The following is a 27,330-nucleotide window of genomic DNA, read 5'->3' on the forward strand; positions in this document are numbered from 1 at the left end:
GATATTTTTCAACATTTTTTTCTTTTATTTTTTCTTCGATATAAAATTTATTTCATCAGGAGCACTAAATGTAGATGCACAGCTAAAAAAGGAACAGACCTACGGATATACAACAGTAATGAGTTAATTATTTCGAGAGGAAATTTTGCCATTTTAGCTTCAAGGATATTTTTCAACATTTTTTCTTTTATTTTTCCTCCGGTATAATTTATTTCAGGAACAATAAGCGCAGATGCACAGCTAAAAAAGGAACAGACCTGCGGATTGCGCACTGCGCCGATCGTATCTTGCCCTCTCGATACATATCAACACACACACACACACATACATAAAACACGCACCCATACACGCATACGCGCGTGCACACATGACTCCTGTCATGAGATAAGAATAATGTTTCGCTAGTGTTGATTAGTCCAAGTTTGTCGACAATTCACCGATTAATAATAGCGGGTATATACTAAAATGACGTGTCGTTGTATTGATATGCGTATTCTCATGGGGACTCGAGAAGCTCGCAATTTCGGATTCTTCGCGCACCCGTGACATTTTTATATCTTCGCACAGGTGAGAAAGAAATATGTGTACGTTCCTCTGTGTCGGCAAATGTGTTTCTCATTTGAATCGAAATTAATTCGTATAAATCTAACGTGATGAATAGTCGGAAATGCGTGATGTCAAACTTCTCTTTATATACATATGTAAGGAAAAAGCATGCGCGAATACGTGACGCGAATGCTCTGGAAATTGGAGATAATCGCTTTTCCGTGTGTTAGTTATAGTAATAATTATATTTTTTGAGAAAGTATAAAATACATATGTGATATAGACATTTTTGTAATATGCATAAATAAGTACAAACGTAACTATTTTGTATATGTGCAAATAAAAGTAATATAATCAGGAATTAAAAAATTTAGATTTTTTATAACGAAAAGGTGTATTTTCGGATAAATCATGTAAAATGCGTTTACATCCTTGTCAAATCCTCTATTTATTTCATTCAAGATCATTTATTTTGGATAATCTATGATGTAACTTAATGCAATGAATGTAATCATTAATTATTAACGTTGGAGCGAGTATGCCTAATAACTTGTAATTTTCAATTATTTGTATGTTTTCGATTTTTTAATTCATAAAACAAAGTTTTAGCTTTGTTTTTGACATAAGAGATTATTTTAAAATTGAATTTTTTATTTGATTTCTAATGTATGACTGTTACTTAACCTCTACTTTCAATATGAATTGAATTAGATTGAAGCCATTTGTTAAACAATAAAGTATACATTTCCACGTTATTAAAAAATCGTACATTTTTCAACTATATTTATTAACTGGATATTGCACTTCAATCAGCTGATTACAACTATTTTTATATTTTACAGATTTGATGCGCTGCTGTTTGGCGATAATGTCAATAATATATTACATTGGATATACTTTTTATGTATAGATAAGAGTTTAAACTTTACACAATATGTGGTCCTTTTTTTCAAGAGATCCTGCCAAGGATTTCCCATATGATATTGGGGAACCTATCCCAGGTTTAGAAAATAAAAGTATCTGGACATTGCACAGAGCTAAGAGAAAGGTAATTTAATTAGATATAATAGAAATAATTTGTACTTTGTAAAAGCACTATACAAATTATAATTTACAATAGTAAATCATATTTGCAAAATCTTTATTTTATAATTTTATATATATAATGAGAATATACTTTGTCATTGTAAAATCTTTCTTAGGGCACCACAACAGGTGAGGATGTTTCAGTTTTTGTCTTTGATGTTAAAAATGGAGGAGAGCAACAGCTGGACATTGTTCGTTCAGCTGTAAAGAGGCTTAAGACACTTAGGCATCCAAGTATACTCGCGTATCTTGATAGTCTTGAGGTATAAGTTGTGTCAATTTACATTTGTTTAATATCAATAATTGTTAAGAGAGATGTAATTTGCACTCTTCTGTGTGTTATTCTAGACTGACAAAATGGTTTACTTAGCCACAGAACGTGTGGAGCCATTGTACAATCGTATGACACAGAAATGCAATTTTGAAAATGATTCTAAGAAGGAATTATACTTTTCCTGGGGTATATTTCAAATTACAGTATGTATAAATGAATATCACATATTACATTGGAAATTTCTAAACAACATACATTGAACAGGAAAAATCTATAATACATATTACTTCGATTTGATGGCAGAGGGCACTTAACTTCTTAAATAATGATGGGAGTTTACGGCATAATAATGTCAATCTGTGGACAGTGTTTGTTAATGAAGAAAGTGGCGAATGGAAACTCGGCGGTGTCGAGTACATGACGGCTATGGATACATTATACAATTTCTTACCTCCAACTTTTCAAGTGTATCGACCACCAGAGGCTAAAGAAAATACAAAACCATTAACTAAATGGTAAATAATTAATTTTATTTAAATTTCAAATAACGTGTCTATAATACAATATAGTATAATACATATAATACAATAAAATTAATAAATAAAAAACAATAGCTCAGTTGACATGTGGGGACTTGGCTGTTTAATTTGGGAAACGTACAATAGCACCCTTAACAACAGCTCGCAGCTTAAAATTACAGGTCAAGTAAGTTAGTTACTTATTTTATATAATATTTTATTGAAACACAATATTCATCAAAACAATATCATTAATTTATTTTCCTTTTTTGTAAGATTCCGAAGCAAATAACGGCAGTATATCGGGAATTAACGGGAGTTAATCCAGAAGGAAGACCAAATCCTGCAGATGTGATAGCGCGTTGCCGCAGTAACGGTGGATTTTTCAAAAATGATCTCGTTGACGCTCTATTATTTTTGGAAGAGATTCAGATGAAGGAGAGGGGAGAGAAGATTCGATTCTTCTCGCAATTGGCCACGCAATTGGCTTCGTTTCCCGATGGCGTCGGCAGATATAAGATTCTACCACAATTGCTGGCAGCCTTTGAATTCGGAGATGCCGGAAGTGCAGTATTGCCGCCGTTGCTGCAATTGGGCTCTCAATTACCTGACGCCGAGTACCAGCGTCGAGTAGTGCCATGTGTCGTCAAGTTGTTCGCGTCGAATGACAGAGCGACAAGATTACGGTTATTGCAGCAATTGGATCGATTCATCGACCATCTACAATCAGCAACTGTTAACGAAGCTATCTTTCCTCAGGTAAAAAGGATTCATTGGATATTAACACATTTTACATTCAAATTCTTACATTCTATGCTTCTGGATTCTATGAAATCCATGACGATAAATCTAAGAAAGTCAAGTTTTCTTATACAATCTTGTCTATAATTTTAGAGTAAATAGGAAAAAAAAAGAAAACAGAAAAATGTTGTTCACTTCTTTCTCCATCAATTTATAAAATAATAAATATTTAGACAATCTTAAACATTTTCATTAGTATATATGTAATTAATAATTTCATATACAAAATATCAATCAACTATATTAATAATTTTTATTACTACATGTATATTACATTGTATAACAATTAAACTATTATATTATAAGACTTCAATTTTATATATATATATATTTGCAGGTAGCAAACGGCTTTCTTGATACGAATCCAGCGATCAAGGAAGAAACGATAAGATCAGTCGTACATTTAGCACCAAAGTTAGATTACAATAATCTTAATGTCGAGACTTTAAAACATTTTGTAAAGCTTCAATCAAAGGATGAGCATGGCAGTATTCGCACGAATACAACAGTTTGCCTTGGAAAAATTGCTCAACATCTTCATCCTCAGATAAGGCAGAAGGTAATATTGATTTTAATATTTCTGGCATCTTGCACAACTATTAAGCGATAAACTATTTTTTCTTCAACAGATATCTACCTTCTTTATCTATTTTTAAAAAATTATTTTTGAATTATTCTTGTATTGAATAAATTTCATAAATATATTTTAAATGTAAAAAATAATATCTCTCAATCTTTAGTATTCCTAAATATATAATTATACTATAATTTATAAAATAATATATTTTAATAATATATTTTAATAAATACTAAATAATATATTCATTTGAAATGATGTAATTGTTGTTAAATCAATTTATAAATGTAATTTTAGGTATTGCTTGGCGTATTTATCCGGGGAACTCGCGACTCCTTTCCGCCAGCTAGAATTGCAAGTATACTGGCTCTTGCTGCAACGCAGCAATATTTTCTACTGCAGGAAGTTGCAAATCGCATTTTACCAGCTTTGTGTCCACTTACCACAGACGTGGACAAAGGTGTACGAGACAATGCATTCCGAACCATAAGAGGTTTTTTATCGAAGCTTGAGACAGTCTCTGAAGATCCTGGGCTTCGCGAATCGATGGGTAAATTAAAAAAAATACAAAATATTTCGAGCTTTTGATATCTTATATAACATTTTTACAATAACAATACTATATTTATACATTTTATGAACATTTTATTAATTGTGCGTAATGCTTGATGAATTATTAATTGCGATTCTTTAAGGGAAAATAAAAATACTGAGACTAATGTTATTATTGAAATATGTTTGTAGAGGCAGATGTGAATACCGCGACACCCAGTCTCAGCAACGCCGCGGCGACGTGGGCTGGATGGGCCGTTACTGCGGTTACGGCGAAATTCTATCGCAGTCAATCCGATACACCAAAATCCTCGAATCCTCATAATACATCTAGGATCTTATTAAATAAACCTGCTTCCTTAGGTTCGCATCGATTCTTTTTATTAGTGTTCATCATATTGTATCATAGCGCGCAAGTCTATAATCTCTTCTAAAATTTCATTAAAAAATAGAAATGTATTTTATTCCATGTACATATATCTATTTATTACATCTCTATTATTTAATTTTTTTAGAACAAGCAAGTAGCTCTCAAAGCAGCGCCAGCACAACTGCCACAACGAGCAGCGCGACGAGCATGACCTCCCTCGATCCCGATCAGGAACACGATACGCAAAATACTCAAAATACAAATTCCGATTGCGATTGGGATTGCTGGGATGCCGATAATTGGGGAGATATGGAGCAACAGCCCACGGCTACGCCAGCGGTGCCATTGAATCCAACTAATACTAAATCACCGTCCGGCCACTCCCCTAAAGCTAATGAACAGTGGACCAGCCTTGAGGAGGAACCGGTTTGTATCTTGGCATTTTAATATTTTTTTACTGATTCAAGGTTCTGCTTTAACACCTTCATATGGCTCGACTGAATTTGCATTGAATCGGATACGTTAATGCGAACGATAGCGATTAAAATTCTTCGCTTTTTTAAGTAAAATCTTTGGATCTTTTTTCTGTTTAATAAAAATATCTTAAAGTACCGATTCGTATTATAAGTAATTAAAAAAAGGAACAAACATATATAAAAAAAAAACACTATGATCTTATGACTGTACATCTCGATTGTCAGTATTCTTTATATTACAGGAAGAAGAAACAATCCAAGGTGTTCAAGAAAAAAATGATTCTTCCGAGGTAGGATGGGACGATTCAGAGTTCCAGCCTCTGGAAGATGTTCAGCCCTTAGAGGAACAAAGTATATTTGACTTGATTAAGAGTAACACATATACAAATCTCTATTCATTTATTAATAAATATATATTTTTTTGAATAGGCGTTCCTAGTGGAAATAATAAATTTGAAGAAGCAAGGAGAAAAAGAGAGGAACGTAAATTGGCCAGGCAAAGACAAATGGAGGCGAAACGAGCGGTGAAATTACGAGCCAATCCAACTGCGAAAAAGATTTAAGTAATTATACATCGTATACATATTATTCTATTGTACATTAAGCAAATTAAATATTACAAATAATACAATGAAAGTATTTTCTGTATTTATAACTTATCTGATGTAAGAAAGAAATTTATCCAAAAAAATGTTTTCTACAATATTATTTATTAACATTATATGCATGAAAAAATATACATATGTTGAGTACAATTTAATTATTTATTTAACAGTTACTTTCACTTTTTACAACCTAATGTAATCTATAATGTTACAATATTTTATATGTATTAATAGGATTCATCTTTTTTAAAAACATTTTCTAGTGTTAATGTTAATTAATTAACACTAAAAATAAAATATAAAAGATACAGTATAAAATTCGATATATTTTATTAAGTCATTCGAATGACTATAGTTCATGTCAATATTAGTATGATAAAAATTTATCTTCTAAAAAAAATTAACTTTTTCTTAATTTTTTGTTAATGAGATTTTTAATGAGATTTTTTTTTCCTAGAAAAAATCGAATTATATCTTCCATTCAAGATTCCAATCAAATGTATCTTGCTTTCAAATTTCGACTCTTGCTAAGGATATTTTTACATTTTTCGTTTATGTGTATAATATATTGCATTGCAAGTTTTGATTGGTCAATCCATCATTATCAGACACAAGGCCACCATAAAGCAAATTCAATTACTATAAATGTGACTGTTCAGTTGGGTTTTCATTGTGGAAACGCATATTAAGATAATTAGCATTGTTAGTTTCTCTTTTGAAACCTATGTTCTCATAGAATGGCACTAGACGATCCGTACAATCCAAAGATAACTTATAACAATGAAAGTAGCGTGCTAATTGCATTATTATTGTCACCACCAGCTTCCCCAATGATTTACCTCTATAACTGTTGTTGACAACTACATCTTCCAAACGTCCACGCTGTAAAAAAAAAAAGTAGTATATACCATTATATACTATTCTTGGTTTAAAACAAGGAATTGGAGAATATAAAAAATAATTACATACCAAACTACAATTATGAATAAATTTCTGCTCTACAACCAATGTTGCACATGCAATTACTTTCCCAGAATTTATGTCCTCGATAACTACAACATAGTAACCGCCAGCAGTCTTCATGCTGTAGAATCTATCTAAATAATGTGAGAATAAAAAGATATAGCCAAATTATTATTTTTATTATTTGTTAAAATTTAATTTCTGATTATAAAAGCTTACTTAAGAATTGTTCCTTTGTAACATTTCCAACGTCGGTCAATTGAGACAAAAGAACTAAAAAACCTATCAAATTTTGATTACTTAAAAAAAATATTAAATATTACATTATAGATATGTATGAAATATGTGAAAAAAATATATTGCAAGAATTAAATTTACTAAATATACCTTTCTCATAATCTGTATTTCTCAATGGTCTTATGAACAATCCAGCGACATGCGATATTGATATTCTATCCAGTATAGCAGGATTGAAGAGATTAATTTCATCTTCTTTGATCATTTTTCCCTGAATTAATATAGTTTTTTTTAATAACATATTTTTTACCACAATTTTACAATAAATTTTTTTTGTTTTATTACCAGCTTCTTGCGTTAGCGATTTAATAACGTGGCACTTGAAATTATCTTTCCTTATGTAAATATATGACTTAATTTTCGAAAAACAATAAAACCGGGGATTCGAAATTATATGCAAGATCTCATCCTAGTAAACTTAAAGGGCGAAAAAACATTAACATATGCATACTGTACCTGCGTTTCGTTCATGCTTGTTGCACGCTTCGCGGCTCGCGTTTACTTGTCAATCGTTAATCTCCAATCGCATCTGTCGCATCTGACGGCTGACGTCTGACCGTCTGACCTGACACAAGACGCAACCTGACAACACATGTACGAACATGTACGCTTCAAAGCGCCTTCAGCGGAATTATTGCGTACTAACTCTCGTCATGGCGCCGTGCTTTCGTTGACACGACCCGGCTGGAATATGAAAACAAACAGGAGTTGTATAATTGAACATTAATATTTCGAATAATCATGTATGAAAGTAATGGTGTACGATAATGTTTGTTGTTCGCGAGATAAAACTCAACGAGGATTCATCGTGTAAAGACGATTTTTCGTACGATCGAGTAACAGAATTTGTGAGCTTTCGTGAATTTGTGAATTTATAGTTTTTAACACATATGTAATTATTTTCTATATAATAAATGCGTCTGTTGTGAGTATAAATATAATATATTATTGTATAATTTATTTTCTACAACAGATCAACGATGAGCCCCAATAAGAGAAAGATATTAAAGTCGGATATATCCGATGATGATGATGATGATGATGATGATGACAGTTTCAAACGTCGACGTACTTCCCTGAGAGTCAATTTGAGTTATTCCGAAAATTTGACGGATTCCGGCAATGGATCCTTGTGGAAGACAGAGATCGATACTGAAAAAGGGACGGATACAGTGCGAACTAATAGAAGACTGTTGAGAGGCAAAAGAAATGATACATATAAAAAGAATCGTCAAGCTGATTTTGACAATGAAGAGGATTCGCGAGTTAAAAACGATACGAGTAAGCTTGTAAATAAGGACACTAATATATCCTTTCATATCAAAGAAGGAATACAATTAAAACGACTTACGGTGAATCTTGAGGATATGAATCTTACAATTAAGGAAAAGGCTCTTGAAACAAACTGCAAGCGTTTAAAAGATGCAATTTTAAATAAAACTCAAGAGATATTTGATAGAGAGAACGAGTTTTCTATAAAAACTGCAATGATATTGAAGGATAAAAGAAATCACTTTGCACATGATAAACATGATGCAAATATTGAGAATAAATCAGTCGTTATACTAGATGCAAAGCCTAATCATCAATCAAGAAATAAGGCAATCATGGAACATGAAAAATGTACTAATATTGTGAGCAATCAACACAGAGACAATGAATATTCCAATATTGTCACTACACCGACGAATGGCAATCAAGTAGAAAGTTCCAAGAAAGCTATAGATAAATCTAGATTAACTCAAAGACGATTATTTGCTGAGGAAGACAAACAAATGGAAGGACAAGCAAAGTGTAAAATCATAGAGGATATTATTTTGAAGGACAAATTTCCATTATTTTCCCTCAGACAGACAGATCAAATTAGCAGTCCCATATTAAGCGGCAGTAACAGAAGACTTACTTTACGAAGAACAAGATCTAAGATACTTTCACAAAATCAATCTGAAAAGCATAATACTACATTCTCAACTATACAGAGTGATGATATAGGAGTACCCATTATTTGCTCCACTTTCAATGAAAATATGATAACAGAGGAAAAAGATAAAAACAGTCCTAACAATGAAGCAAACAGTGATGCAGATACATCTCGTGCCACATATACAGTGAATAAAGTAATATCTATGGAAATGACAGAAGTTCATGGTGGTATTCGAATGAGTCAGAAATATCCATCTTTACAAAGTACAAATTCAAGTAATAGTATCGAAACTAACAAGAAAAAGGAATCCAAAGGAAAAAGTCCAGAACAGAATGAAACTAAGAATCACGAGAGACGTACATTATTTTTGTCTGACAGTGATAATACAAATCGGTCATCTTTAAATGTGAACACTTCATTGGATGCAATGACTGAAGCTGACAAAGAAGAAAATGTTCGGAAAACGAATGATTACAAGGCCAATAATAGCAATCAAAGTTTTAAAGTGACAAAAACAAATAATAAAAAGTCAACAGCTTTGGATAATCAATTTGAAAGTTCAAACATCACTGAAACTTCATCAATGAAAATGAATACATCTGTAAATTCAATAGGCAAAATATGGCAAAGAAGAAGTAACCATTTTCAATCATTGATCTCAGATAAGAACAATGAAGACACAATGAAAAATCATCCAAGTATGGACAATCAACATTTAATGGCAGCAGAAAATGAAGAGGCCAATGATGTAGACTCGTTAGAAAATATCAGCTTAATTGAGAGATTAAGAAATATCTCCACACAAAATCAGGTTTTCCATAATAATAAATCGAAAGTTTCCGAAACGAAAGAAAAACTAAGAATAGATAACAGATCTAATATTAAACTTCCAAGCAGCGATCGTAAGAATAACAGTGGTGATAGTTATGTTGAGGGAACTCCATATCCAATAAGCCGTTCAGTCTTGTTCAGAACACTTTTAAGACATAAGACACAGAATTTGGATAACAGTGTAGCATCTTGTAGCAATAATTTAAATTCTGTAGACAATAAGGAGAGCAATGCTGCAACTGAGTCATCTTGTAGCAACAGTTTAAAATCTATGGATAATAAGAAGAATGATGCTGAAACTAAATCAGGTCCTATGTAAGTATACAAATTGTACAATACATATTTATATAAATATTTATATTTTTATGTAAATTATATATTTTAAGTCATATTATTTATATCATTTTATGATTTATGTAATATGGCTATATGAGATTCATATAATATGTATTAATTAATTAAAAAGAGGAAGAGAGAGAGAGAGAGAGAGAGAGAGAGAGAGAGAGAGAGAGAGAGAGAGAGAGAGAGAGAGAGAGAGAGAGAGAGAGAGAGAGAGAGAGAGAGAGAGAGAGAGAGAGAGAGAGAGAGAGAGAGAGAGAGAGAGAGAGAGAGAGAGAGAGAGAGAGAGAGAGAGAGAGAGAGAGAGAGAGAGAGACTTCTTTTTAATACAGTCTTTTTTATATTATTAGGTATTCAAATACAGTTATTTTGAAAGACACCTCTAGTGATAATTCTTCTGTTATTCAAGATCAATTAACAATTATAAAAGATACGGATGATGAAACAAGGTTTGAAACAGATGAAAAGAATACAGTTACTACTGATAATATGGAATGTACTTCAGTGAGAAAAGGTAGAAAAAAATTATTACCACTTAATGACAATTCTCAGTTGTGTTCATTTACTCCAGTAGAGAAGGATAAATGCATAGTTGAGGAATCGATATCTCCATCTACATCTACAAAGAAAAACAAAAAACTAACAAAAAAACGTCGAAAGAGAAAATTAATGGGTTTCATGAATGATACAAGTTCTATTAAACGTAATATCTCGCACGAACAAACATGGTCAGATAATGATTGCAAGATATCTAAAAAGAAGAAAAAGGATAAAAAAATACAAAAACCGAGGAAGGTCATTAGCAAGAAAATCATCATTAAGAAATTTGCCGACGAGAGCATGTTGAAGGATATATTAAAGGAAAATAGACAACAAAATAAAGAAGATGAATCGATAGAAAATAGAGATTCCTTAAATGATTTTACAAAACATCGCACAATACCTACTCAGCGGAATACATATAAGTCTAAAAAAATCGTTATTGTAACAACTGGTTTATCAAAAGGGTAATAATAAGAAATTCTTTTAAAACATTTCTTTGCTATAAATTGAAACAATTTTTGGTGTTATTTCACAAATGATTTTATAATAAAATTGCAATACACTTTATATATATAGGGATAGAAGTTTAGTGAAGAGTATCGTCAAGTCTCTTGGCAAAGCAGAAATCGAAATGACTGTATCGAAACGAACGACTCATGTTGTGAGTACAGGTGTGCGTACAGTGAATCTGCTTCGAGGGATAATAAGAGGTTGCTGGTTGATCAACTTGGAATGGGTTTTGAAATCCTTGGAGAACAATGACTGGTTAGATCCTGAAGAGTTTGAAATGAAACATTTCTCTAAAGCCGTGCAGGTAAGATGTATGAATTCGCGATGTGTATTCGCATATCGTATAACATATATGTATTTTTCAGGAAAATCGGAAAGACAAACAATTATTTGGATTTTCGTACATCCCCGAATTGTTTGCAACATGTGGATTAATACATGTCGAGCCTAAAACTACAGTGCCGTGCCAAACTCTTAAAGAACTTGTAAAAACCGCAGGCGGACATATCACCGAGAATATTAAACTTGCTAAAATTATTATTGGTATAAATGGTCTAAAGGAGACCTGGATTATAGATTCTATCACGACTGGTGAATTACAATTAACTAAGCTTTATCAAAGAAAATAAGGAGAACAAGCAAAAGTATAAGTATAGCTTTTCTCATGATCTTGTAATGTAAAATATACAATTTATACGGTTATTTATTATAATACAAAAGACAACTGTATATTCAATAATTTTTTGTACAATTATTCATGAATCATGATAAAGTATTAATAATATATAAAAAATATTGTACAATATAAGAAATTTTTGTGAAAAATTATATTCACTATTATTTAATTTAATTTGTTAGAATATGTGCTTAGTTTATATCTTGTCCTAATATATTTTTTGTTTATTGTCACAATATTGTGATTATAATAAAAATAAAAAAAATATTTAAAACTAAATTGTACATTTTTTGCTAATAAAAAGAACACTTTACTATTTTATTATCATATCACCTGTTACGTGCAAAGAACGTAAAACGGGTTTGCTCATTCTTTATTTTGAAAATTACGTGATATAAAGCAATAAATACCTTTCCGTTGAGTCAACTAAAATACTAAAGCGTATCTATGCCTCTTGTTTCCTCCAACATGTGTGTGTATTGTTTTTCATGTATGTGTGTAAATATATATATATATATATATATATATACATATGTGGTGCATACATTATTTTATATTAAATTTATAAAGAATGCCTTTGATTCTGAAGAAAGTTATTCAGCACAGATATAATCTAGACTTTTGACTTTCACAATATTTGGTTTCACAATATTGTTTTCCTCTTCCCCTCTTCTCCATTTTTTGCCTTTTACAAACTCGAGCATTTTTGATTATCTATTTTTTTAGGTCAGGTTAGGCTAGGTTACTTTCGCGGAGCGAAAACTTGCGCGTCTGCGAGTGACAGCAACCCAGTATGACCCAGCCATACGATGTGTCAAACTGACACACGTTCGCTAACATGCTCCTTCGTATTTGTTTAACGGAATACTGATACTTCGCGTGTCTCTCACGATCGACCATGGATTACTATTCCGAAAAGTAAGTGACAGTGATTGATCGCGTGTGATTTTTTGACATATTGCTTAATTGCGTGACGATTTTCCGAAATTTTTGCACAGCTGTTCTTATCGCTATGTTATCTTTCGCATTGTTCGATCTCGCGAGCTCGTCGTTTTGACATTTCGACAAAATTTCTCGAGAACAATACTATATTTTTAAAATATATGATTTGAATGGTTAGATTCTGTCATACTTTCTTTCCGAAATGTCGGAGTCTCTAACGTGTATTTCCAGCTGTATTATATGTTTGTTTATCGAAGCGTATAATCTATGAGCACATATGTGCAAATGTATTCTAATAAGATATATTCGCACCATTCGTGCCTTTTTCGAGACTAATGATATTCGAGTAATCTCTTTCAGCGTATAAATAAAATTATAATGTAGTAATTGTGTTCCCAATTATGAGAATTTTGTAGAATTCAATATATTTTTACTCATACTATATAGTATATTACTTGTTAGAACATATAGTAATATATAATATTGTTTGCTTTACATTTACAGCACATCTATTAGTGATACTCCATACCCAGATACATGCATTTCGTTTCCCCGATATAATAGAACCATAATCACAGATGTATATGCAGGAATACCTGAGAACTTGTTGCTAAATGTAATAGGATTTCTGGTAAGACTTTTGCTTGATTTGTTGAAATATATATACATATAGAAATGACAATTAGTCAATGACTTGTATGAATAAAAGATAATATATGACATATATTAAACTGATATCTAACATACTGTGTTATCAAAGTTTTTAGTTACTTTATTTGGTCTATTACGTAAAAAGGCTTGGAATTATGGACGCCTTGCATTATTACATAAGTCTGATAATAGATGGATGGAGCTGTTTTATGGTGTTAATGAAAATAGAGACACCGATCCCTTATGTATAGAAGCTTCTGTCAATTCTCAACTCTCCCAATTGGATAGAGGATTTCTCTCGTGGATTGTTACTGCTTTTAAGATTACGTTAGTATACTCAGTATAATCTAAAATAGATTTTAATTCATGTATTAATTGTTTCAGAATATATATCTTTAACATAATTTATATAAAATCCTCTTACATTTGCAGTGACAATGAATTATTACAACGCGCAGGCCCTGATGGATTATTGTATATTTTATTTGAGCGGTGCTTAATCATATTGACCATCATGATGCTTGTTGTATCATTGTGTATAGCTTTGCCCATTAATTTTCATGGGACCATGCAACCAGGAGACAGTGCGACATTTAGTCATACGACATTATCAAATTTAGATCCCACTTCCAACTGGATTTGGGTGCACACAATATTACTCTTATCTTATCTGCCAGTTGGTGGATTTATTATGAGACGTTGTTTGAAGCAGGTATCAGTTATTATCTCAAATTTATTTAGTCACTCTATTGTAATATAAAACGCTTTGTTCTTTATATAGTATTATATTCTTTATATAATGTGCTCTTTATATAATCATATCAAAAAATATGATGATAAAAAAATTAAATATTATGACATTTATATTTTATCATATGTACATATATGTATATGTGTATATATTTATCAGAATTTTTATATGTGAATACAGGTGCGAGATACTAGACCTAGTGGAGAACTTGCAGCTAGAACATTATTGATTACAGATATACCAAAACATCAATGTAGTGTTGAAAATCTTACAGAATATTTAAAGTATGTATATATGCATAGAAAAGAAAGCTTTCTTGCATCATATATAAATGTACTTTTAATGTACTTGTTGCTGACATTATTAAAGTCGACAATTCTTTCAGGGAAGCATTTCCCACTTTAACAGTAGAAGACATTACATTAGCTCATGATATACAGCATCTTTCAAATTTGGATGCAGAAAGAGATTGCGCGGAACAGGCGCGTTTATATTGTGAGAATTATGCTAAAAAGAGAGAACCTTTGAAAATGTATCCTCATCCATGTGGTCAAATTCTTGGAGCTTGCTGCAAGAAAAAGGTAAATGTATCAAAATTACATAAATGTATAGAATCAATCACTTTATTATGTATAATCGTGAATACATAGACACAAATTATTATTTTTAACTATTGAAAGAATTTGAATTTGCAGCAAGTAGATGCTCAAGAATTCTACACCAATGAGGAAATACGATTAACAGCATTAGTTGAAGAAGAGAAGAATGTGGCACTTAGTAAACCTCTTGGAGTAGCTTTTGTAACTTTAGGTATTTCATTGTTATACATTTAATATCTATATATACATGTGTGTTTAGTTTATAATAAGAATGACAAAATTTATGATAAATATAATTAATAGGAACACCTGGTGCAGCTAAAACTATGCGTAAACAGCTCCGGTCCTCATCGAATGTAAAATGGATTGTGGATTATGCTCCCACGCCATCAGATATATTTTGGGAAAATCTGAGTATTCCAAGGCCGTGCTGGTATCTAAATGCTGTATTAATAAATTTTGCTTTGGGATTAATATTATTTTTCCTTACTACACCAGCTGTAAGTCAATTTTTTTCAGCAAAAGCATATTTTACTATAAAAACTATATATAATTATATATTATATATATATATTTTTTAAATTTTAGGTTGTAGTAACAAATGTCAATAAATTACCAATTACCGGAGAGATTATGAATTTAAGCCCAGTGGTTTCATCCTTTCTGCCTACCGTACTCTTAATCAGTGTAGCTGCTCTAATGCCAGCACTGGTCGCGAGGAGTGAATCGCTCGTAAGACATTGGACTAGGAGCAGCTTGAATCGTACTGTTATGAGAAAAACGTTGTTACTTTTGTTGCTGATGGTGCTTATATTACCTAGTTTAGGATTAACCAGTGCAGAAGCATTTCTAGAATGGACTTTAAAGGATCGAAATAACACAGCAAAATGGGAATGTGTATTTTTGCCAGATCAGGTGAGAGGAAAGAGTAATATTTGTGTCCACACTTTTCATAAGTTAAAAAAATTACTATAATATAAATATAAGTAATTAAATAATATTAATATAAGTAGAATTTTTTGTTACTCTAATATTTATGTCACACAAATCTGATAGGATATAAAATTTGTAGGGTGCATTTTTTGTAAATTATGTTATAACTGCTGCCTTGCTCGGGAGCGGATTAGAATTGGTCAGATTCCCAGAATTAGCGTTGTACACCTTCAGACTCTGCATAGCTCGCAGTCGTGCGGAAAGGATACATGTTAGAAAAGCAGTTCTGTGGGAGTTTCCACTGGGAGCGCATTACGCGTGGTTGCTCCTAGTCTTTACTATGACAACCGTCTATAGTCTGGCGTGTCCGTTAATAACTCCCTTTGGTCTACTCTATCTTGTACTTAAACACTTGGTATGTTTCATTCGATACCTTACAATAACTTTGTCATTCTTATGTTTTGGATATGTATATTTATAAAAAAATCTTATCTCTTGACGAATAGGTGGACAGGCATAATTTATGCTTCGCTTATGGACCAAGCATCGGTGGTGGTCAACTGGCTGGAGCTGCAGTTGGTGCTGCAGGAGCTGCGCCAGTTTTAGCGCAAGCTGCTCTTTTGGCCTTAGGCCTGGTGCGAAGAGGTTTGTCTCCTTTAGCTGCGGTGCAACTCAGTGGTCTCTGTGCGACTATTTTGGGTCTGGTAACCGGTGCTGCATTGCCGTCATCGAAATCTAAGGTATTATACATATATGATTATTAAGATATAAGGTAAAAGTACCTATGTTTAGACCTATGCATGCACCTATATACCTGGACATTTGTATTTTTTTAATTTTTAAATACAAATATCTAAACTTTTAATATGGAATGTATATATGTATATTAAATATACGTACATATATTCATGACTGAAAGTTTAGATATCCGTATTTAAAGATAAAAAAAAAAAAAATATATATATATATATATATATATGTGCATGTCTAAACATTATTAGTATTTTTACCTTACTTAAATATTAAGTTATTAAATTATTATAATACATAGATTATGTAATATATTAATATAACAAAATATATAATCATAATATATATAACTTATGAATAGTTTTGGGAGGATTTTGTTGAATATTTCGTCAAATCTACATACACAATTTGAAAAAAAAACTATTTAAATTTAAATCTTAACATTTTACATAATATATTTTACAATCAATACATATAAAAATAATAAACAAACTATAAACCAGATAGAAAGTAAACAAAATTAAAAATGGGATCTTTTTTGTACATATTAATTATTTAGGATATTTAATTTAATTATTGATCAATTTCATTATAGACACAAGCACCGAAAAGGGACCTCTCGACCGGTCAAAATTTCGTCGCACCAGTATTGCGAAAGAATATAATAGCTTTAGAGGAAACTATATCTAGTGCCTCGAACTCGGAAGCGAATTTACCAAGTCCGAGAAGTACCACTTCCTCTGTACAAGAAAGTCCAAAACTTTACCAAAATTATGGCGGTGAGCAAAGAGTTTAATATTTATATCATGTCTTGAAATATAAATAAATACATAAATAAATAAATAAATATACATATATATATATATATATATATATATATATACATATACATATATATATATATACATATACAGAATGCTCCGTAATTTAAGAAGTTATACATATTATTCTAATTATTAATATATTAATGATTTGCAAGCTAGAGAACTATAGCACAAATAATGTACATTTTAAAGTTTCTTATATAGAGCTATCACATTAACACAAGTTAGTATAATTTATTATAATTATAATTGATTTAGAAAAATTGCAAAATATAATTATTTTAGGATTATTCTTCACCTTTATATTTTGTCATTTATAATATATATACATTCTTATACTCTTTCATTTATAATTATTATATTTATAATTATATTTTTAAATCTTTTATTATCATATGCTTAACAGTTTGTCATAAAAAAAGTATGAAAAATGATATTATATATTTAATACTCATATAAACTTGTGTAAAATAAAGCCTTATTAACAGTATATCACAAAATCGCTATTTAAAGAATCTCACAGAGAAAAACAGGCAGAATTATTTTATCATTTCAAATTTAGCAGCATAATATAACATAAAATGTCTATTATATCAATTTATTATTTTAATATTATACTCTGTATTATATTAGTATTAACACATAATATTGCTATGTAATAACACTTTAAACGAGTAAGCTTACAATTATATACACATTTTACATGGAAGTAGTTTTTAATCAATAAGGTGCAATTTTTTCGATTTTTAATTTTATAAATAATGTTGATATTTTCACAAGAAAATTCGAAATAATCTTTACAACAGTATGTACATATCATTATCTAATTCACATTTTGCGATAATAAGCATATAGTTTTTAATAATTTAGCAGATTTTATATCAACTATTAAATGGCTAAGCAGGATGTTTTATTTTTATTGTGAGAATATAATATATAAAATCCTATAATGTTTACTTATTGCTTGTTCTGTTTATATAGAAGCATGATACATGTTACAATTATACATATATATGTATAATAAATTTTTTGGCGTATACATATACAAATTTTAGGAACTTATAATTTAACACACATCGACTTGGCTTGATTAATTTACATTTTTTTGATTTTCTCAAAATCTCAAAATGTTTTTATCAAGTGTTTCTCGAAGTTTTTTCCGAAAGTTTTCTCTTGATAAATAATTAGCAACATGTATCTGTATAATTTCTTAAAAATTACAAAGTTTCACGATTCTGATAAATAATCTATCTCATTCGTAACTATTGTTTCTACACATTTAACATAAAAACTTAAGAATGTATAGCTTATTTTATATATGTTATTTCGATAAATTAAAAATGTCACTATGTCGTTACTTTATCGAATAACTAAAAGTCAAATATTAAATAAAAATCAATGCATTTCCTTGTATATAAATTACTTATTAGAAACTAATTACTCCTCTTCTCGCAAAAACATTCTCATTATCTTACAAAGACGAAACATTTCACAAAATGTGAGGCAGTGGAAATATTTATTGCAAAATCTGAAGAGTTAATAAAAAATAATAAATATGATTGGATTTGAAATTTATTATTTTTCCTCTCTTTTTTTTTCAGTAAGGCACTAGTCATGTAAAATTTTACTATATAATTATATGTTCTCTATATACATTCTATATATCATTAAAAAATGTAAAATTATCAAATATTTTTCGAGATTGTATATTACCCAGATTCTTTACTCAGTTTTTAATATCTTACATAATTATATATATATATATATATATATATATATATATATATATATATATATATGCATCACTATATATATATATAATTATAATAAAACAATAATTATAATATACATATAGAGTTTGTATATGTGCATATAATTATATTAAACAATATTGGAACATATTGTTATACATATATTAAAGAACGAGAGAATTAATTTTTACTATAATGAATAATGAAATATTATAGAATGAGAAGATTTTTATTCACACAAGCTAGCGCCAATTATGGCTTCCAACTGACTAGATGTAAGATTATTTAACTCCTTCACTTGACTTTCTTCCCGTTGCAATTTATCAAATGTATTTTTCTTCATTATCCTTGAACTTTTATCACATGACATAAAATTAGTCTTGAGATAGCTTTCTTCTTCTTCTTTTTGAGATTCTTCGCTCTCTTCACTGCTTAGCTGAACCTGCGAGGCACATTATTGTTTAAAACAATCTTTACAAAAACATTTAAGATTTACCACTTGACTAATATTCGCGATCAGATATAGTATCTGAATGCGAAATTAGTATATTAACATAGAATAAACATTTTAAAGAATTAAACATTACTCATCACGTTACCATTTTGAAATTAAAAAGAAAATAATAAACTTATTTTTTACCAAATATATAAAAATTCATTTACAACTATTATATAATAAATCATATCTACAATATTTAATGTGAAAATACATGTTTATTTGCAAGTATAAAATTAAATAAAAAACTTTTTAATCAAATGTCACATTATTGCCAATTTGAAGGAGTAGGGATGGGAACAATGAAAAATAATTAAAAATAAAAGAATTCAGGTATCTTTTGTTTTTCTTGTTTTTTTCAAAACATATGTCCTATTTTCTAATTTTACAGTATAATTTTCATTATGTTACAACATTATAACAATAATCGTTGCTTTTGTTATATATAGAATAGCCGCGATATTTATAAGTAAAAATTTTGATATATTTTATAACGCACAACTGAAAAGTAATGTATAAAAGAATACCTTATCCTTCATTATGCATTCTTTACATTACCAATTGTGACTTTTATATTCAGATTATAATTTAAATTTATTATAATAATTTTATATTTTTGAAAATTAATTTAATATAAAATTAAGTGGTTCTTTTGGTAAATTACAAACGCATTCGCTTGTTTATTTTTATCTAGCCTCTATCTAAACACTTTACTTTCAAGGATTGTGTCACAAATTTTTCTCTTTCATGCTCTACCACCACCAAAGTAATATGTAACCAACTCAATTGTGCGCAAATAATACAAAGATGTACAAATTAAGGATATAAAACGCTAATTGCATTATAAATGCACGAAATATCTCTATGCTAAACTGTATGGATACGCAAAATAAGATTTGCGAGACATCTATTACAGCGATTTTTACTAACGACACAAATAAAGGGCAAGGTTCATCTCACCTCTACGATAGAAACTCTTGGTGATGGTTCACGCGTCGTAATTTTTTCCATTACAATCGGACTATCGGAACTCGTCGATAAGTACTCTTTATCTGTCTCGTTATCATTATCTGAATATTCTTTCTCGTCTTCGATAGGCTTCTGTACATCCGCGTTTTCGTGTAACTTACATACGACGCCACCCTTCTCGCTGTCTCGTTCGAATAAATTACCACCCAAATGAACTAAAGCATAAGCAATAATTATATATATTAATATTAATTTTTGCAATGCATACAATATTATAAATTATATTATGCATACAAAGTGTCCTTTTAACAATATCTTTTTTAACCGATTTGAGAAATTGTTTTTTTCAGCGAAAATATCTATCAAATGTGAATTATTTATTTTTTTAATTTTTTACGTATATTTTACAACACAACAGCAACTAAATTTGAAATTAAAGTTTTTGTTAAAGTTTTACTAAAATCCATTGAAAATTTACTGAAAAAATGCTTGTCCTTTTTTATATAAGTTAGTTGTTTAAAAATTATTAAATCTAAATGTATCGATATTGAGAAAAAATTGATTTCAAATTAGTCAAGTCAATAAATAAAAAGATACTGCTGATCTTGGGACATTCTATGTGTGCCGTGAATATGCGTTAACATTATTTTCAGACTACCTTGACAGAAGGCAGTGCTGCAGAAGGAACAGTGCGCTGATGTTCGACGTCCGCATTCTAAGCAATGATGCCAAGGGCAACTGAATTTCGATTCCGCGTCATCGACTTCAACGCACGTTGTGTGATACTTTTTGTTGCAAGTTCTTTGCGAGCAGACTATGGAATTGTTCCGATCTGATATTTCTTGCCCGCATCGCCAACACATAAACTTTCTTGGTCTAGAATAAAATCAACGAAATCAGTGACATATTGTTTAATAAGAAATACAATGATGAGACGATAAAGGATAAGGTGTGCAACATGTACCTTCTATATCGTTTCGATTTATTCATTTTCTTCGATTGCAACTGTTGTTTTTGCGTTTGCGCCTTCAAACCGATGAAGCCGCTACAATTCGGTGCACCGCAAAGACAGACCTTCCGCGTTTCCCCGTCAGATGCTAAATTGTAATTGAACGTCAGTTCTTCACCGGATTCTATGTCACGCAAAGCAAATAGTCCGATACGCGTGTCTCCGTTCACCGTCCACTTTTGCGTTTCGCAGTTTGGCGCACACGAATGATCTATAAATAATAGCACAATTATTATTTCGGAGGATTATCACGTTTACATACATATACTTCAGGATATTTATCCGTAAACTATATTGTATATATATAGTCTATGGGTAAACAATGTAAATTATGATAAGAATATTAAGATTATTAGATCGGCTCTCTTTATTTAATATAAAACACGATATACAACTCCTTCTTCACGGCCATAGAGCCAAACGTGATATTATTGCGAAATTACTTTCGGACCAATATTTTTCTCGCCTATTTTCTTACAGGGGAATTTAAAAGAGGAACAAGGAGAGTTTTTGAGATCTCAACCACAGGATACGAAATTCCCAGATTCCTCATATTTCTTAATTTCGCAATAACATCGCGTTTGGCTGTATGGTCGTGAAGAAGTTGTATATCGTGTTTTATATTAATGTAAATTATATATATGTCATTTATGATCAACAATGAGTAATTCTGTTTGGTTTTTTATATTTTTTATGCTTTAAATAGATTTCTTAATTTTTTATATCATAAATATCTTCTTAATTGATACTAAAATTATACAGAAATAGATTAACTATCATAATGTACTTTTTTTAAATTGACATTTAATTTATAAAGCTTATATAGTTTACTTTGTCTGCAAAAAGTTCATGTAAACATTATGTAGACAATATGTAAAAACAATTCATGTAAACACAATTTTGAAATCTACGGCACAACCCTGATATACTCACTCATAAATCGGCTGAGATTTCCCTTCGGTTCCGCATCGATTATTCGATTATTGTCGATCGTTAAGAAGTAAAAATCATCATTCTTCAGTTCTTTTTTTAGATTCAATCTACGCTTATACTCGGCCTCATCTATAACTTCTCCCACGTATTCGATGACAAACTGTCCTGCTTTGATATCCTCTAAAGCTTTCAGACCCCATCCGCGGCCTGTGGTGTGGAACGGCTCCATTACCGGATACTGTCGTAGCACGAACGATTGATTCATGCATTTGGTTCCAGCTGGGCAGATTCCAGGACTGCATTCCACCAACAGTATGCGATTCAAACAATCTGTACCCGGTGCACAAGGATTATCCCAATCGGAATCGCACTCACACGCCACGATGCTCTCGACTTCGGTCGGCTTGACGTTACCCACTGGTTTATTGACCTGTCATACACCTATTTTCATTAAGACTTCCAGCACTTTACTGTAGTATATTTTATCAGATTACAAGTTAATAGCAAATTAATAATACATTCTACGCACATTTATACGTGTCATTTATTAACTCTATTTTATCAAAATCTAAAAATTTTAAATTTAAAAAATTATATCTATGTAAATATAAAATCTGGTATAAACCGTACTTTTAATTTTACATATAAAGGTGGTTTCAATGCTTTCGATTGTTCCTTAGTCGTGGACCGCTCTGTTTTTAATTGTTGATGTACTTTATTAGCTTCTTCTAGAGCTTTTCGATATGCATCATCCATTACGGTCTTTTTATTCATAGATGGTTTTATATTTGCGTCACCATCTTGATATAAAAAGACTCGACCTCTGAAAAAGACGATCAAATTAGCAAAAAATGGATATTTATTGAATTGATGAAGATATATAGATTTCGTATATAAAAAAAAAATAATATTTCTATTTACCTATGCACCCAATAATAATCATTAGACCCCAAAAACATTACGCAAAATTTACCAGGACTGTGAGCTCTAGTCTCTACATTTTCAGGAATTTCCTGCGGGTAGCATATACGCGACGGCCACCATCGATAATTACCGAGTTTCACCCACACAACTTCTCCATACAAAGGCAGTCTCCCAGTCTCACAATCTTCACAAATAAATCCACCGTCAGGTGCATCTATACCTAAATTTATATCGATGCAAGAATAATTTATTATTGCACGTATATTAACTAAATAAGTGTGTAAAAATTTAATTTTATGAAAATTTACCAAGACATTCCACATGAAAGGAAGTCGGACACGTGTCGCAACAAATGAGACTTCCGCCACGCGTACACAGAAAGCACCATGCCGCATTCAACGGAGGATGTTTTGAGAGATAATGCTTCGGGCATACAATTTGACTACCTGTGAGAATTGTTGAACCAGCAGGTAGACACAATGCAGAAGTGTGATAAGATGAAGGGCAACGTACGCATCTCGCCATTTTCTCGGTCGGTGCACGCGAATGATTATCCTGAGGATTATCGGAACTGCATGTGTGACACACATGGTACGGACATGTCAAACGTGCACCATTCCAATGCGACTGAGCAAAATGCAAATGTTCATCATTGTTAAAAAAATTATACATATTTCAGAAAATATGGTATGGAATATATAGAAATTTATTATTAAATTATTTAAAAAATTATATATATTTCAGAAAATATACTTGAGTAAAATGCAACATTTTCATACCTGAGGCCATGAGTTTAAACACTTAGAATGATAATGCTTCCCACAGACTGGTACAATGCACCTTATTCTGTCTCCTTCTCTTTCATTGCATATGAAACAAGCGGGTGCTACTCCAGATAGGCAATCGATACATTTAAACATTTCATCTTCTTGCTCTTCGTTTTTACCTGAATTAAATTAATTAACTGTCAATATATATCGCATATGATAATATATCAGATTGATCAGAAAAATCATTCGTCTTATTAGTAAAAGTTGTGTAAAAAATTTTTTGACTAATCTAAAAATAAATTACATTTTATTATTATAATTACCATTATTTTCAGATTCGCTATTAATACTTTTCCTAATTATATCTAAATCGTCAAGTATTCTATCGTCCGATATGTTCTCGTCAACAGAGTGCTCTGGACTAGATTCGCCAGGTTTCACACAGGACAAATGAAAATAAGAATAACAAGGTCCTTTACATCTCGTTAATTTGCCCGTTTTCTCGCAAATCTGACAAACTTTCTCTTGTTTCATACCTCTAAAGAGATTGTGTGGTTTACCACGTTTAGAACTTTCTGAAACGGAACTCTCTTCTTTGTCAATCTTACTTTTCTTTCTACTTTCTTTCGTACTTGTGTCAATCTCGGCTGATGTCTCGAGGTCTTCGTTATCCGGTGAACTTTCTTTCGAACGCGAACTCTCACGAGTCATATATGATCGGTACTTTTTTCGAAAAGTTGTGTCCATACCATCCCAAGTTTTACGCAAATATTTTTTAATATCGTTTTCCGACGCGTTTGGATATTCGTCCTCTAGTAAATCTCTATTTCGTTCGTAATAAACTTCAAATACACCAGTTTCGTCCTCCTCACTCTTGTCGACTTTTGTGTTGGTATTGTCGTGAGAACTTTTATGGCTCGAAGGAGACGAGGGTAAAGAGTCCAAATTCAATTTCAAATCGATTTTACCATTTACGCTTCGCGAATTTTTCGATTTTGCTATCTCTGATTTATTCAATTTTGATACTTCCAATTTTTCTGTATTATTTACCTGTAAATATATTAAAAGTAAAAATATGGTTTTATATGTAACAAGTACAAGATCGAATTTATATTATATTATGTGTAAACAATTTTTAATATTACATTATCCTGTTTAGCGCGCTTAGCATCAGGTCCATCCTGATCAGTTGAATATTTTCTCTTATTATTTTTCTTTTCGGTAGATGACTTTGCATCTTTGGAACGTTTAATTTTTGGCGCAAAAGTTTCGGCTCTGTCTTCAATTGTCATTGGTTGCACTTTCATAGCTTCATCGACGGCGTTTTCCCATTTTGATTTCATTCCCGGTTTCACAATAAAAGCGGCAGCTCTTGCATCCTTCTTCTTTGTTTCCGCAGTCAATGATTCCGATAGCTTTATAAAGTCATCAAGATTTGTGAATTGCATCATACTATTTGCCGAAACCCAACTATGTCGTCCTTTGTCTCCAAAGTATTGAACATGTATCATTAAAATATTTGCCCTGGATGTAACTGTGCCAAGAAGAAAGAAAAATAGTAAAGTTTGTTCAACAATTTATATGCCTACCAATAAATTTTCTTTTTAACAACCTAAATCTGTAACTGATATTCAATAAAAGTATAATTTAATGTATATAATTAATTCATGTACTTCTGCAACATTTTTTTTCCAAATGTGTTTTCTATAATTTAAGAATTAATGAAATGTATATATCAAGATTATAGAAACATACCTCTCAATTTGTGATATATTAATGTAAGTGGATCGAGTGTTACAACACAAGGCCAATATGGGAAACTGCCAACTTTGGCCCATGCTAATTGTCCTACTACCCATTTACATTCAATAGTAGGACTTATTACTTTTGAAGATGGGTCCTCCTCTGTGTTACTTGAAATGATAGAAGAGCTATTGGCTTCATCTATGATGTTAGTTGTATTAATTTCATCTATATTTTCACTATTATTACTATTATTCATAGAACTATGTTGTTTACGTGTCTTTGAAATCTTCAAATTCTATAACATATAATGAATATATATATTATTGTATAATTACAAATAATTAAAAAAAGTAATATTTTTATGTTTGTAGTAAACATGTAAAATGTATTAAAAAAATAGTAAGTGCATAAATATTAAATTACAGATTTAAATACATGTTCCATACATAAATATTATACATGTGTATAAATCATACATTTTTTTTGGATTTTTTGTCTGATGCAAGAATTATGTATATATTCATATATATATATATATATATATATATATACATGGAAATTGACCATGTTATACAAATGCTTTGAATATACAAAGGCATAAATAGCGCAGCGTGCATACCTGTAATGAATTGGCAGCATCATTCATGGAAGATTTAGGTCTAATTATTCTACCGTAACGGCTCCTGGTAGACGGGGTGCCATTGTCATTATCGTATAAGCCCTCTTGGTCGTTACATGCATCTTCGTTCGAAACTCCAACAGTCTCACCGGACTCGGCTGCAGGAGCCTTGATGGCCTCCACTTGGCTCATGCTATTCATAACTGTATCATCAATGTGACATTTTCGAATTGCTACAAGCTGAGTGTCACAAAACGTGGAAGTGCATCGGATTCCTCAACGACGCTTACCCACGCGAGTCATGGAAAGCCAGTGGTAGAGACTCACGCGTTGAAAACAATCTTCACCACCGCTGGGTTCTAGGGCATCAGACTATCAGACCTCCAAGTGTCGAGGGTTACTCTCTTTTTTACGAAAGGCTGCGCCTACCTCGTCCGGAGTATGGTCCTTAGCTTCTGCACTGCTGGAACCACCATGTAATCCTAATTTCGGTCCTCTACCTTGTCCCAATTATTGTGATAATAATGAATTGCAAACGAACCTCGCAGAGGTCCATGAAGCGGTGAATGCGTTTCCCGCGATTTTCAGCGATCCACACGGTCGCGTTGTCGTTCATCTCACTAGATTGATAAAGTCACGTACTTCTTTTACCAAGTAGATTTAAAAATCTCCTCACTTTCTCTTCTTGAAGCGTAAAAAAAGTTTATTACATATTTTATTTGTAACACGAAATATTCTTTAATATATTATTATTATATATATTGTCATTATATAT

At 31.1% G+C, this 27,330-nt stretch overlaps 5 protein-coding genes across 10 annotated transcripts; 3 read left to right on the top strand and 2 right to left on the bottom strand.

Annotated features, from left to right (window-relative positions):
* The first annotated feature begins 318 nt into the window (after positions 1–318).
* Positions 319–5,955, top strand: yata (N-terminal kinase-like protein yata). The gene is made up of 13 exons (XM_029299004.2): positions 319–567; positions 1,389–1,594; positions 1,749–1,895; positions 1,981–2,109; positions 2,210–2,421; positions 2,521–2,611; positions 2,701–3,183; positions 3,563–3,784; positions 4,100–4,352; positions 4,547–4,717; positions 4,870–5,150; positions 5,443–5,551; positions 5,630–5,955. The coding sequence occupies exons 2-13, from the start codon at positions 1,481–1,483 to the stop codon at positions 5,761–5,763; spliced, it is 2,346 nt and encodes a 781-aa protein (XP_029154837.2). The 5' UTR covers positions 319–567; positions 1,389–1,480; the 3' UTR covers positions 5,764–5,955.
* Positions 5,892–12,419, bottom strand: Gnpnat (glucosamine 6-phosphate N-acetyltransferase). Of its 4 annotated transcripts, XM_029299044.2 has the most exons (7): positions 12,299–12,419; positions 10,692–10,778; positions 7,522–7,749; positions 7,156–7,276; positions 6,988–7,050; positions 6,775–6,902; positions 5,892–6,687 (listed from the first exon to the last, which is right to left on the bottom strand). In XM_029299044.2, exons 3-7 carry the CDS (start codon positions 7,534–7,536, stop codon positions 6,445–6,447), a joined length of 570 nt encoding a protein of 189 aa, XP_029154877.1. In that variant the 5' UTR covers positions 7,537–7,749; positions 10,692–10,778; positions 12,299–12,419; the 3' UTR covers positions 5,892–6,444. The 4 variants fall into 4 exon arrangements, with proteins under 4 accessions (XP_029154877.1, XP_029154894.1, XP_029154886.1 ...); XM_029299061.2 differs by lacking the exon at positions 10,692–10,778; XM_029299053.2 differs by lacking the exon at positions 12,299–12,419 and having other exon boundaries at positions 10,692–10,796.
* On the top strand, positions 7,689–12,167 carry MCPH1 (Microcephalin). Of its 2 annotated transcripts, none has more exons than XM_029299016.2 (5): positions 7,689–7,957; positions 8,039–10,135; positions 10,510–11,166; positions 11,279–11,516; positions 11,578–12,167. In XM_029299016.2, the coding sequence occupies exons 2-5, from the start codon at positions 8,046–8,048 to the stop codon at positions 11,839–11,841; spliced, it is 3,249 nt and encodes a 1,082-aa protein (XP_029154849.1). In that variant the 5' UTR covers positions 7,689–7,957; positions 8,039–8,045; the 3' UTR covers positions 11,842–12,167. The 2 variants fall into 2 exon arrangements, with proteins under 2 accessions (XP_029154849.1, XP_029154858.1); XM_029299025.2 differs by having other exon boundaries at positions 7,689–7,913.
* Positions 12,420–12,458: 39 nt separating the features above from the next.
* On the top strand, positions 12,459–18,242 carry Tmem63 (transmembrane protein 63). The gene is made up of 12 exons (XM_029299036.2): positions 12,459–12,806; positions 13,335–13,461; positions 13,591–13,808; positions 13,914–14,193; positions 14,413–14,516; positions 14,618–14,813; positions 14,928–15,042; positions 15,135–15,331; positions 15,420–15,746; positions 15,904–16,179; positions 16,271–16,504; positions 17,110–18,242. Exons 1-12 carry the CDS (start codon positions 12,787–12,789, stop codon positions 17,308–17,310), a joined length of 2,295 nt encoding a protein of 764 aa, XP_029154869.1. The 5' UTR covers positions 12,459–12,786; the 3' UTR covers positions 17,311–18,242.
* NSD (Nuclear receptor binding SET domain protein) lies at positions 17,867–27,272 on the bottom strand. 2 transcript variants are annotated; one of them, XM_029299078.2, is made up of 14 exons: positions 27,097–27,272; positions 26,556–27,015; positions 25,946–26,231; positions 25,336–25,724; positions 24,514–25,240; positions 24,200–24,366; positions 23,729–24,047; positions 23,418–23,640; positions 23,127–23,319; positions 22,497–22,926; positions 21,519–21,774; positions 21,213–21,430; positions 20,546–20,769; positions 17,867–19,531 (listed from the first exon to the last, which is right to left on the bottom strand). In XM_029299078.2, exons 2-14 carry the CDS (start codon positions 26,754–26,756, stop codon positions 19,319–19,321), a joined length of 3,846 nt encoding a protein of 1,281 aa, XP_029154911.1. In that variant the 5' UTR covers positions 26,757–27,015; positions 27,097–27,272; the 3' UTR covers positions 17,867–19,318. The 2 variants fall into 2 exon arrangements, with proteins under 2 accessions (XP_029154911.1, XP_029154906.1); XM_029299073.2 differs by having other exon boundaries at positions 26,556–26,914; positions 26,985–27,272.
* Positions 27,273–27,330: the final 58 nt, after the last annotated feature.

This window comes from Nylanderia fulva, unplaced genomic scaffold (genome assembly GCF_048542155.1).
Source record: "Nylanderia fulva isolate GAGA-0341 unplaced genomic scaffold, ASM4854215v1 Scaffold3, whole genome shotgun sequence".
In the NCBI taxonomy this organism is placed as follows: Eukaryota; Metazoa; Arthropoda; class Insecta; order Hymenoptera; family Formicidae; genus Nylanderia; species Nylanderia fulva.